This window comes from Schistocerca americana, chromosome 8 (assembly GCF_021461395.2).
Source record: "Schistocerca americana isolate TAMUIC-IGC-003095 chromosome 8, iqSchAmer2.1, whole genome shotgun sequence".
Taxonomy (NCBI): domain Eukaryota; kingdom Metazoa; phylum Arthropoda; class Insecta; order Orthoptera; family Acrididae; genus Schistocerca; species Schistocerca americana.
Window position 1 is genome coordinate 319880741 of NC_060126.1, and position 13650 is coordinate 319894390.

The 13650-nt window shown below is 38.2% G+C and overlaps 1 protein-coding gene across 1 annotated transcript in view; it reads left to right on the forward strand.

Moving 5' to 3' along the window:
- Nucleotides 1–11335, forward strand: part of LOC124545240 (phospholipase DDHD1-like) — a 190258-nt gene extending 178923 nt beyond the window's left edge. Inside the window, exon 11 of the mRNA XM_047124112.1 lies at nucleotides 7996–11335. Coding sequence (XP_046980068.1) covers nucleotides 7996–8210 — 215 coding nt within the window. The 3' untranslated portion in view covers nucleotides 8211–11335. The remainder of the gene's footprint in view (nucleotides 1–7995) is intronic.
- Nucleotides 11336–13650: the final 2315 nt, after the last annotated feature.

Here is a 13650-nt window from a genome sequence, read left to right on the forward strand (position 1 = left end):
TGACAAAAAAAAGTTAAGCACCCAGAAGACATCGTCAGATATCAAGATAACTTCCTACACATACATACCATTGGTGGGTATGCAATAGAGATGCAGTTATCTATGACATTAAGAACGGACATCAGTGTGCATTAGTGTTTTTAGTATTTAGTGTTGTTACCGGACCTGATAGGATATAAAATGGGCGTGGACAGTGTCAGATGTTGAGAGATCACTGTGAAAGACACAGAGATGGACTAGGAAATCAACATCACAAGCCTAGGCTGTCATCAACATCACAACATAAACAGTGTGGAGTGGTAGTGTGACTGGGAAGAAGGGTCTATTAGTGAATGGCATTGTGTTGTGTTCAGTGATGAACCACGGTTCTGCACTACTCCAGATGACCGTCATCAGCAAATATGTCACTCACATGGGGAGAAGTCCCATTCTTCCAAGGTTTTGGAAGGGCACAGCTGTTTTACCCTGATGTGATTGTGTGGGGAGCCACTGGGTATGACTTAAGGTCATGACTGCTAGTGGTAGAGAGGACTCTGATGACACAATATTGCATCATGGACAACCTGTGTCCTCACGTTGTACCTCTCATATTATGGTATCGTGGTGCCATTTTCCAACAGGTTAATGCTTGTCCATACATGGCATGTGTCTCTGTGTCTTGTTGAGGTAACTCCATAGGCCTCAAGATCCCCAGATCTGTCACCAATAGAGCATGTATGAAACCAGCTCGAACATCAACTTTGTCCCAATGCCGTGCCGATATATCATGGACTAGTTACAACAGTTGTGAACCATCTTGCCTCAGCAGAACATTCAAGATTTTTGACACCCTTCCCAAATTCAGTGCATGTATCTTGGGGGGGGGGGGGGGGGGGGGCACAATGTCATACTGGTAAGTATGCTCACATTGCCAGGTTCTTTGTAAATTTTACTTGATTCTCGAATCACTGAAATAACATTACATATCTTCTCAACATGTGAGTGAAACTTCATTTCATTTCCTCCTCCCCTTCTCGGTGCCACACTTCTTTTTTCAGGCTATGTGTGGTAGCCATTTGTCTGTTGTCACTGCAGGAGGTGCTGTATATTGCCACCCATTGTTACAGATCCTTCAGCCTTCACCCCCAAAGAATCATTAACTTATGTGAGATTTTGTCAGATGTAAAAACACACTCCTCTAACATGTGCACGTTATTGACTTGTGTGAAATACGCCAGTGACTTTAAATACTCCCATATCCAGAATTAAAAGACACTTGGATCAGATACATTAGAGTCAATGCTTCTGGATCTTCTTGACCAATGTCTTGGTCATTAAGCATTCATGTTAGGTACTGTTATGCAAGGTGTAAAAAATGGAGAGATGTCGTGTCATTCATAAACCATGTCACTGTAATTATATAAGAGTAACATTCTCCAATAAAATAGGTGATTTGTCATGCAGACACACAACACCTGTTAGTTGGTCTGGGAAACTGTATTGCCCTATGAGTCTGTCACCGACAATTCCTGCCTACTTGTTGTTGTTGTTGTTGTTGTTGTTGTGGTCTTCAGTCCTGAGACTGGTTTGATGCAGCTCTCCATGCTACTCTATCCTGTGCAAGCTTCTTCATCTCCCAGTACCTACTGCAACCTACATCCTTCTGAATCTGCTTAGTGTATTCATCTCTTGGTCTCCCTCTACGATTTTGACCCTCCATGCTGTCCTCCAATGCTAAATTTGTGATCCCTTGATGCCTCAAAACATGCCCTACCAAACGATCCCTTCTTCTAGTCAAGTTGTGCTACAAACTTCTCTTCTCCCCAATCCTATTCAATACCTCCTCATTAGTTACGTGATCTACCCACCTTATCTTCAGCATTCTTCTGTAGCACCACATTTCGAAAGCTTCTATTCTCTTCTTGTCCAAACTATTTACCGTCCATGTTTCACTTCCATACATGGCTACACTCCATACAAATACTTTCAGAAACGACTTCCTGACACTTAAATCTATACTCAATGTTAACAAATTTCTCTTCTTCAGAAACGATTTCCTTGTCATTGCCAGTCTAGGTTTTATATCCTCTCCACTTCGACCATCATCAGTTATTTTACTCCCTAAATAGCAAAACTCCTTTACTACTTTAAGTGTCTCATTTCCTAATCTAATTCCCTCAGCATCAACCGATTTAATTTGACTACATTCCATTATCCTCGTTTTGCTTTTGTTGATATTCATCTTATATCCTCCTTTCAAGACACTGTCCATTCCGTTCAACTGCTCTTCCAAGTCCTTTGCTGTCTCTGACAGAATTACAATGTCATCGGCGAACCTCAAAGTTTTTACTTCTTCTCCATGAATTTTAATACCTACTCCGAATTTTTCTTTTGTTTCCTTTACTCCTTGCTCAATATACAGATTGAATAACATCGGGGAGAGGCTACAACCCTGTCTCACTCCCTTCCCAACCACTGCTTCCCTTTCATGCCCCTCGACTCTTATAACTGCCATCTGATTTCTGTACAAATTGTAAATAGCCTTTCGCTCCCTGTATTTTATACCTGCCACCTTCAGAATTTGAAAGAGAGTATTCCAGTTAACATTGTCAAAAGCTTTCTCTAAGTCTACAAATGCTAGAAACGTAGGTTTGCCTTTTCTTAATCTTTCTTCTAAGATAAGTCGTAAGGTTAGTATTGCCTCACGTGTGCCAACATTTCTACGGAATCCAAACTGATCTTCCCCGAGGTCCGCTTCTACCAGTTTTTCCATTCGTCTGTAAAGAATTTGCATTAGTATTTTGCAGCTGTGACTTATTAAACTGATAGTTCGGTAATTTTCACATCTGTCAACACCTGCTTTCTTTGGGATTGGAATTATTATATTCTTCTTGAAGTCTGCGGGTATTTCGCCTGTCTCATACATCTTGCTCACCAGATGGTAGAGTTTCGTCATGACTGGCTCTCCCAAGGCCATCAGTAGTTCTAATGGAATGTTGTCTACTCCCGGGGCCTTGTTTCGACTCAGGTCTTTCAGTGCTCTGTCAAACTCTTCACGCAGTATCTTATCTCCCATTTCGTCTTCATCTACATCCTCTTCCATTTCCATAATATTGTCCTCAAGTACATCGCCCTTGTATAAACCCCCTATATACTCCTTCCACCTTTCTGCCTTCCCGTCTTTGCTTAGAACTGGGTTGCCATCTGAGCTCTTGATATTCATACAAGTGGTTCTCTTCTCTCCAAAGGTCTCTTTAATTTTCCTGTAGGCAGTATCTATCTTACCCCTAGTGAGACAAGCCTCTACATCCTTACATTTGTCCTGCAGCCATCCCTGCTTAGCCGTTTTGCACTTCCTGTCGATCTCATTTTTGAGACGTTTGTATTCCTTTTTGCCTGCTTCATTTACTGCATTTTTATATTTTCTCCTTTCATCAATTAAATTCAATATTTCTTCTGTTACCCATGGATTTCCACTAGCCCTCGTCTTTTTACCTATTTGATCCTCTGCTGCCTTCACTACTTAACATCCCTCAAAGCTACCCATTCTTCTTCTACTGTATTTCTTTCCCCCATTCCTGTCAATTGTTCCCTTATGCTCTCCCAGAAACTCTCTACAACCTCTGGTTCTTTCAGTTTACCCAGGTCCCATCTCCTTAGATTCCCACCTTTTTGCAGTTTCTTCAGTTTCAATCCTGCAGTTCATAACCAATAGATTGTGGTCAGAATCCACATCTGCCCCTGGAAATGTCTTACAGTTTAAAACCTGGTTCCTAAATCTCTGCCTTACCATTATATAATCTATCTGATACCTTTTAGTATCTCCAGGATTCTTCCAGGTATACAACCTTCTTTTATGATTCTTGAACCAAGTGTTAGCTATGATTAAGTTATGCTCTGTGCAAAATTCTACCAGGCGGCTTCCTCTTTCATTTCTTCCCCCCAATCCATATTCACCTACTATGTTTCCTTCTCTCCCTTTTCCTACCGACAAATTCCAGTCACCCATGGCTATTAAATTTTCGTCTCCCTTCACTACCTGAATAATTTCTTTTATCTCGTCATACATTTCATCAATTTCTTCATCATCTGCAGAGCTAGTTGGCATATAAACTTGTACTACTGTAGTAGGCATGGGCTTTGTGTCTATCTTGGCCACAATAATGCGTTCACTATGCTGTTTGTAGTAGCTAACCCGCACTCCTATTTTTTTATTCATTATTAGACCTACTCCTGCATTACCCCTATTTGATTTTGTATTTATAACCCTGTAATCACCTGACCAAAAGTCTTTTTCCTCCTGCCACCGAACTTCACTAATTCCCACTATATCTAACTTTAACTTATCCATTTCCCTTTTTAAATTTTCTAACCTACCTGCCCGATTAAGGGATCTGACATTCCACGCTCTGATCCATAGAACGCCAGTTTTCTTTCTCATGATAACGACGTCCTCTTGAGTAGTCCCCGCCCGGAGATCCGAATGGGGGACTATTTTACCTCCGGAATATTTTACCCAAGAGGACGCCATCATCATTTAATCATACAGTAAAGCTGCATATCCTCGGGAAAAATCACGGCTGTAGTTTCCCCTTGCTTTCAGCCGTTCGCAGTACCAGCACAGCAAGGCCGTTTTGGTTAATGTTACAAGGCCAGATCAGTCAATCATCCAGACTGTTGCCCCTGCAACTACTGAAAAGGCTGCTGCCCCTCTTCAGGAACCACGTGTTTGTCTGGCCTCTCAACAGATACCCCTCCGTTGTGGTTGCACCTACGGTACGGCCATCTGTATCGCTGAGGCATGCAAGCCTCCGCACCAACGGCAAGGTCCATGGTTCATGGGGAGGCCTGCCTACTTATTGATGCTAAAATGAACCTTGTGCCTTGCTTCCATGATCGCTTGAGAATTTGTGTCTGCCCATTTGTGGCTTTTGTGGTAAGTTGTCCCATTCAGTGAGCATATCTTCAGTATTTTATCATAGAACCAACCCATTGGTAGAACCATAACCTGGCATGGTGGTGTTCAGGTGTGAGAGTTTGTTTGCACTGTAAATGATTTGGATGTGGTAAATGCTTGTGGAGAGTTGATCATGGAAGAGCATGGTTTCTGGCTTCAGCTGTTTCAAATCTTTGCACACTTCTTTCAGGATCATCTACTTGTTGCAAAACTCACTCCTCCGTATGTGGGATATAAATGGCAGTGAGTCCTTGTTTTTATTAAGAAATATCCCATAGCAGCAAGTTGCTGGAACAACCTGCGGAACATTTTTTTGAGTAGAATGCAGCACTGAGAATATCATTTGGCATTGTAACATGTGCTTTTCGATTAACACTGTTGGCATGTCATAGAAGAAGAATACTATAACTACAATTTTCTGCATATAATAGCAACTCCATTTCATTTTTTATGTTATATATACTTCATGGAATCAAAAGTGACCATACGTGGGGAGGCAAGGGGGAGGCTGTGGCTCTCAAGGAGAGGAAAAAAAGTGTAGTGTTGTCAGATGTTTTTCTTTCAAGAAATTGATTTAAAAGTCAGTATTATGCAGATTTTTAACAGGGTCAGAACTGTAGCTGTTTGTGGCTTCTTACAGGTTGCCATTTGTCTACCAAAATATTAAAAAGACTCCATACCAACGGGTGTACCATCACCCCCTCCCCCTTACAAACTACAATATGGGTACCCTTGCATACAGTGATAAATTTTGTTATGATGCCAGCACAAAATCAGATTTACTAGTTAGAATGTCTTATCTAGAAGGCAGTTGTAAGTGTTATACCTGACAGCATCCATCACAATTTGAGGATTCAGTACAGCAACAAACACAACCAATAAGTACTGATCAATAAACATCAATAGAAATATAGCCACACCAGTGAGTGCTGACTGTTCGTGACACAGGTGAAGTGACCTGTATCTCAAAAAGTGCAAGGGTTGGAATTTGTTTATAACTTATACAAAATAGATACATTTTCAAAGTTTCCTGATCTTCAGAGTAGACACCAGCATTGTGTATAACCCATTGCCAGTGATGTCAAAGTCATAGGACACCCTCAGCAACACCAGTTGTGTTCATAGTTCAAGTGCAGCAGTCTATTGTCTGACAAATCTTGGTAAAGTTATGAAGTGAATACCATGAAGTGCTTCCTTCATCTTAGGAATCGTACTGAAGTTACAAGTGCTCGGGGGTGTTGTATGTGATACAGCACTTCCCAGCCACATCAATCAAACAAATCAGTCACAGCTTGTGCAATGTGTGTCCAAGCACGGACCTGAAAAATGATGGGTGGATCCTGCAGAAATTGTCACCACTTCTTTCTCTAAGCTGGTCACAGGCTGTGTTCTAAAAATGAACACCTGAGGAAAATAAGCATCAACACTTTCTGCTCTTTACAAAACAATGCTTGGCTGCACAAAGCCAAGTTGTGACTAATTGTTCAGTTCATGGGGCTGGGAAATGCTGAACCACCCACTACACTCCCTGGACTTAAGCCCTTGTGATTTCAGCTTGATTCCTGACATAAAGGCAGTACTTCATGGCATTCACTTCAGAACTGTTACAGAGGTTTGATGGACACTAGACCGCTTCACTCAAACTGTCGACACAACTGGCGCTGCTAAGGGTGTCCTACGACTTCCATATTGCTGACAGTGGGTTATACACAATGCTGGTGACTGCTTTGAAGGACAGTAAATCTTTGGAAAATTTGTCTGTTTTGTATATGTTGTAAATAAATAGTTGCCACTATTAAAGTTCTAACCCTCATATTTGTTTATGAGCATATGTTTATAGGATCTTCTCTTCTAGCTATTTGCCAGTAACCCTCCCTTTAAGAATATATTACACATGTTTAAACACATTTCATAAGTACTGACAAGGGAATTTTAATCAGTTTTAAAATTACAGAAAAAGACTGTCTCTAACACTTCAGTTAAAGCAGACATGTCTTCAGTTTAGAACAAACAGGATTACCAGGCCTTATATGTCTTGAAAAATAGATAGAAGGTGAGAGTGAAAGATTCACCTGGAGATAGAATTTTAATTTAGTCAGAAGCTAGGCTGTAGGTTAGTCCCAACATTTTGAAAAGTTTTTTTATTTTAGTTTGATTTGCCGGTGCAGGAGTACGAGAACAGATCTTGTATGTCGTGCAGTAATGATCCCCTGTGGTAAATACTCCCTACAGTTCAACACGTCTGGAGTAGGTCTTCTGTCAACAGAAAGAGATGCATCCTGAGTACATACATAATCATTTTTCTATGAATGAATAATGTAAGGGCAAGGCTCGAAATAAGAAACATCTGGAAGTCCGTATAGTGGATGATGACTTTCATTTCTGATTCTAGCATAGTTGCCTTTCCACAATATTTTTGATCTGTGTATTTCTTATATTCATGCTGTGGAGAGCTCAGCTGGTATGTGGGATGTCTCAAGATTATTCTTACAAATATTTACTTGTATGTCAGACAGCAACTAAACCTTCTGTCTTAGTTACATTAAACGTGGTATTGCAGCACAAACACAACATTAAGGGATTATTTACATCCATGTTTAACTGGTAGCATCAGTAGACAATCCCAGTTGTTACTATATTACAGAAGTGATATTTATCACTAATACCTAAACAAACTACACAGTGACTAAATGAATCTAATCTTACGTGTGCAACATTTACATTAAGACTTGAGCAGCAGGAAAACATTATGGTATTCACTTATGTGGTAAGTTAACACTCATAAACACATAAGTAGATCAAACAAGGCAGAATTATTCAGGTGTAAATTTGATTTGAAGAGAGATTCCCAGTTTGTTAAGCTTTTAAGTTTTGTTCAGAGTGACTCCAGGGTCTTAAACCTAGTGTTTCCAACAGTTTTTTTTTTAATCTCTCATTATTTCCATTACAATTTCAGACACATTTTATGTATAGAATTTTGTGCAATTTTTAACTAGAAATTGTAAACATATTTCTGCTGCAGTAGTGGAAAATATATCAGCGTATTCTTTTCTCATTAGGTCACATCAAGTTACCACACCGTCTTGACTACCTCTTGCGAGAGACAAATCTGGGTGGCAGTTACTTGTCTGCACTTACATCTCATACTGCCTACTGGAGTAACTATGATGTTGCTTACTTTGTTTTAACGCGTCTGTTTCCACACCTTGAAGAGGAAGATGCTGATTTGGATCTAGACAGAATTCCTATATCGTATCCAGCAGAAGAGACGTAGTGTTCAAAGAGTCTCGGTGAAGATGTCCTTGTAGACGTGTGCTGAAAATCAGCATGTTACTGTTCCTTTAATCTGTTATCTATTTCTTAAGATGCAGTCAGGCAGTCTAGAGATATTATTGGGGCCGTAACATGACACTGGTGATATCAGCCGTTGGTTGCCCTACACTATAAGAATGTGATATTTATGATGATGGTGTGTACATCCATGTAAATATTTTTTTTTTATTGAAGTTAATGTTCAGTGCTGTGGCCTTTACCTTTACTTCGTACAATGAACTAATGACATTGTAGATCTGTTGCCACAATGTAATAAACAAAGATCCAAAGCTACTTAAAGAAGAAAATATATGAAATGGCCTCCATTAGCAATTTTTTGTGTATTAGGTATTGCAGTGCCTAACCAAATTTACAAGTGTGTTGAACACACAAACATAACTTATTTTCATTGAGTCATTGTTACTTAGTATTTAGGATTTAATAAGTAGATCATGTTTAAATTAAGAAACTTACAAAGAATTGATCTTGTTGCAGCAATAGTTTCTGGTTATGACATCTTAATTGTGATCTCATTATTTATGATGAATGTAACACATGCCTAAATATTTTTTTTTCTTAAATCCCTCATATAAATATTACTTAAAATTGCTTGCTTGGTGTTTATTGAAGCCATTCTAAGCAATATTGAATGATTGTTTACTACGAATATGATGTTATCTGAATGCTTATAAAAGAAAAATAGATATGTTCTATACTTTGTTGTCTGTTATGCCATATTTAATGTGGTGTTTCAGCTGGAGAGTACATTGGTGCTTCATAAATTCTGCATCAGGGTATGGCGTCACAGGTTATAAATGTGAATATATTTTTGTAATGTGCATGTAAATATCTGTAATTTGAAATTCACTACCAAGTGAACTTTCATTATGATGATTGACTTATTATGTATGTTCTGAGTCATTCACATTTTTATGTCTGTATATATGTGTATAATTAATTTCATGTCTTGTTTACTAGACAAGTAAAAGTATCATATATGATTTCAAAAAAATGTCATATTAGTTGACGTTAAATATTCCAATGAGACAAAACCAATTAAAAAACTCTTAATTACATATTACATTTCAGTTTGATATTGGTGACATGTACCTTCAGTCATCTTCTGTTTCTCATAATATTTTGTAGATCAAAGGATAATAAGTTATTTGTTTCTCTTGACATATAAGCAGATGACGTGAAGAGACTCTTTTTGCCTCACTTGTACTGCTTGTCTTCATGTCTTCTGTTGTACTCAGATGATCCTGAAGGGAATACATCTGTATGATAAGCAGTGATTTGACATTTATGCAGTTGTCTTTATTATGATGCATATTTTGCAGTGAAATCTCTCTTTATTACATGTTCTTAATGATAATATTGTATGCATCTTCTCTTTAAAATCCAAGCAGATTAAGTTGTTAGTGCCATTCAGAGATGACTGTATGCATAAATTATCAGAGAATGTAAAAGCATCTTGAGCAGTATTGTAGAGTTTATCAAACTCTGGTAATATTTAACTACAGTAGGTGGTTTACATTCTCTCTCTCTCTCTCTCTCTCTCTCTCTCTCTCTCTGTGTGTGTGTGTGTGTGTGTGTGTGTGTGTGTGTGTGTGTGTGTGTGTGTGTGCCCCCACATCTCACTCTCTCTTAATTATTCATTATTCGAGATTAAGTTTTCAAGTTGTTATTGATCTTCTTTTGGTTTCAATGCATACACAGCTTCGAAAGCATAAATATGGAGGGAACAATACATGCCAAATGAAAAATGTCTTAAAAGTTCTTTGAACATAACAACTCGAGATGTATATAAGTTAAATGTAACAATGTTGAATTCCTTGCTTGTTGATCCAGTTTCAAGAATTTCTAGTCCCAAAACTGCTTCAGCACTACTGAGACGCCATTTATTTTATTTAATGAAAATGATACTGCAGTTTTTAAGCTCTGTGTTGTTATACTGCCAATAATTGCAATATGTACATGTGTGTAAAGAGTCGTCTGTGAAATTCAGTGCCTCAAAAAGGCATGGAAAAACTGTTGTAGATCTTGTGCAATTTAAGTTTTGAACTCTGACAATGAATGATTTTCCTTCTATATTACACTATGCATACATTATAAATTGCTTAGTCAGGTGAAACACGTTTTTGTCATTACATATATTTCCAAATATGGAAGGTTGTTTTATCTTTATATGCAAGCTACATTTGTACATATTTTACTCTTTCCTTTCAGAAAGCTATTTTGCTGGGATCCCATGCTAAAGAGGGAATTATAAACTATTCTATGCATTCTTGTTTGTGTGTGAAGAATCCACCCAAAAAAAACTTAAACTTAATTCTTGAAAATTTCGAAACATAAAATAAATAAGGTTAAATTAGTGCTTCATAGTAAGTTTATATTGTTGGACATAAAACTTGTGGCCAACAGTTTAAATAATTGTTTGCTTTTACAGAGTTGTTATTGCAGCTCTGCTTCATCCGTAAAGACAAAAATGTGGATGTCAACAACTACTAAGCAAAAACTTGCACAAAATTGTCCAACTGATGTAAATCAGTATTTTAAGAGATCTAAAAAGAACAGTTTGTAGAATTGTAGAAGGGTATAAGAAGAAAAGAGGCGCTGTTTGTTCACAGAGTTCAACAAAACAAGAAACTGTGATTTTATTTTTGTTATTATAGTACAAAAAATAAATAAAGAATTGAAATTTTTATTCATTTTTTTGTGGAGGTATTGTTAATGATCGAGATTGCCAAATATTACTAGAAATAAACAGTATTTTACATGTTCACTCTCTCTTTTGAAACTTCTGATCTACTGTTTGCATACACTTGTGTGACTATAGATGTAATTTAGACTTTTTAATTTGCAGAACTATGCAACACATAAGAATATTAGTTTGTATTTAGAAGTCAATAGAGCTATTATGAAGTAATGGGTTGTCATATAGTGATAAAAAATTAATGCATGGGTAGCTTGTCCATTGTTGTAAACACTGTTCTTTACATAAAACAAAGGCCAGTGTGTGTGCCTGTGATATTGCTGTTTTTTTTGCAATGTCAATAATAAATATGAATTTCTCATTTTGTCATATGTGGTATAAAATAATTGAATTGCATACAATCCAGTTCACCCTTGTAGCTGAGTGATCACGCAACTGACTCAGGGCTCAGGGTTTCAGGTTCGATTTGTGGGTGTTGTTTTGTCATTATCATTTCATCATCATTGACTCACAAGTTACCGAAGTGGCATCAAATAAAAAGACTTGCACTAGGCTGCTGAGTGACCCCAGTGGGGGTCTCCTGGTTAGTAATACCATATGATCACTTCATTTCATATCCAATCCAGAGGAAACATACCACATTTAGGTAGGAAAATTTGATCTTACTTATTATGAAAAGCCTCCCCCTCCCCCCTTTCCCCAACACACACACACACACACACACACACACACACACACACACACACACACACTACCCAGTGGTAGATTTTTTAGTGTGATCCATACTGTAAAGTGAAATGACAGCTGTAGAAAGCTCAGATCATTACAGCCTTTAAAAATAGTCACATGTGATAGAAGAGAGAGACTATCAAGTAAAACAGAAGAGAATGGTAAAGCGTGATCACAGGGTAATCATCTCACCTAATGGCAAAACAGCATGAGAAGCAGTTAAATGAGATTCAGACGGGAAGGACGTACATGTAGAAGAATTGAAGGTAAGGTGAGAGAAAGTATGAAGAATGAATACTGGACAAAATCAAAAGAATAGACACTGACACTGAGTTGGGAGTTGGTGATTGTGATTGTTGCCAATCCTCAGGACCATACATGCTTTAGCATCTAGCATGTAGTATGACAGTGGAATGTTGTGTGTCACAGGAAACGTGGTTCTTGGCTTAACTGCCTAGGTCACGAAGATGGTGTATAGATTTGACCACAATATGTGCTGTGTTGATGGAATGGATGGCTTTTGAAATGAAACAGTTACTAGCGGGCCAACTAGGGATCATTTACTGTGCTCCAGTTGTATGATGTTTGTCTTCGGATTCCAATTCCTTAAATAAAAACACTTACAACACAACAGGTTTACTGTCTGGGAACAACTACAACCACTCCTCCAAAGTGAGCTTTGGATAGTTCGTTGAGATTTTTAGCACAGAAAGTGCTTCAACTGTAACAGCATAGCATTTCAGAACCAAAATGTGACTAGATAAGGTGGCTTCCTTCTGTATACAAAAACTTGTCTAGCATAGCAAGCACGCTGAAATTAGTTAATCATCTGCAAAATGGGAGATTGTAATTAGAGGCAATTACCAAGTGTCAGATTATCTGAATTCAGACTGCAGAAGTACTGGATGAATATCCAATATCTACAGGACTTCATCAGCTTTTAAATACAGCATGTACATTTGCTCACCTGGTATTCATCCTTTAGTAACTTCTTTGTCAGATGATGATGATGGTGGTGTGAAAGTGTCTAACAAACATGTGTTGAATAACAAACATCACAGTCCAGTAATTAATATTCCAATTCTTCATTTTTTATTTATGATCAGTATTCCTTACTTGATTATCAACTTTCTCACACATAACAGTCTAACTACTTGAACGAGGTAGGAAAACTATACTTATAGGCAGCATATCACAAAGTTCCCTAGTAACACAATAATACCATCTACTTCTCTTTCATGTGACTGTGTCACTCATCGTTGCAGGATACGCATCGTTATTAATAGATTTGGCATGATTAATTAAGGGGTGGCCAGATTCCCCTCCCATTACATCCACATTACACCCCGTCCTGGTGCAGAGCATGTGTACACCAACTGTCTGCACGTAGTGTTATTCGTGAGGAAAAGAGTGAATATTCTTTTTCTAAATGTTTGTGAAACGTGTTACTAAAATGTGACTTGGATATGAGCCCAGTAGTCACCTAGTGGGATGTGGGAAATTGCCTAAAATCCACAGCCAGGTTGGCTGGCTCACCGACCTCATCGGTAATTGCCTGGGTGGATTTGCTCCGGGGCAGCACACCTCCCCGTCCCGGAAGCGGTGCCTTAACATGCATGGCTATTTGGGCACACTAAGACCATATGCGCACAGTTTCTTATAGACTGAATGGATTCACATTTTAGGCAGTCTGGCACAGATTGACTAATATCCGTGACTTTTACTTTTTAGAATATGATGCTGAACTTTCTCAGAGTAAAAATACAGTTTAACCAATTATATGAGGTTTGCATAATGAAAATTATTTTCCAACTGACTGATGATGGCACAGAAATGTTGGTAATTTGGCTGACATATAACATGGTGTTTATGTCCTGACAGCTAAATGGAGACTCATTCAGATAGATGTTCTCATTTTAACTACTTAGTGCAGACTTCCTGTTGTCGTACATCTTGC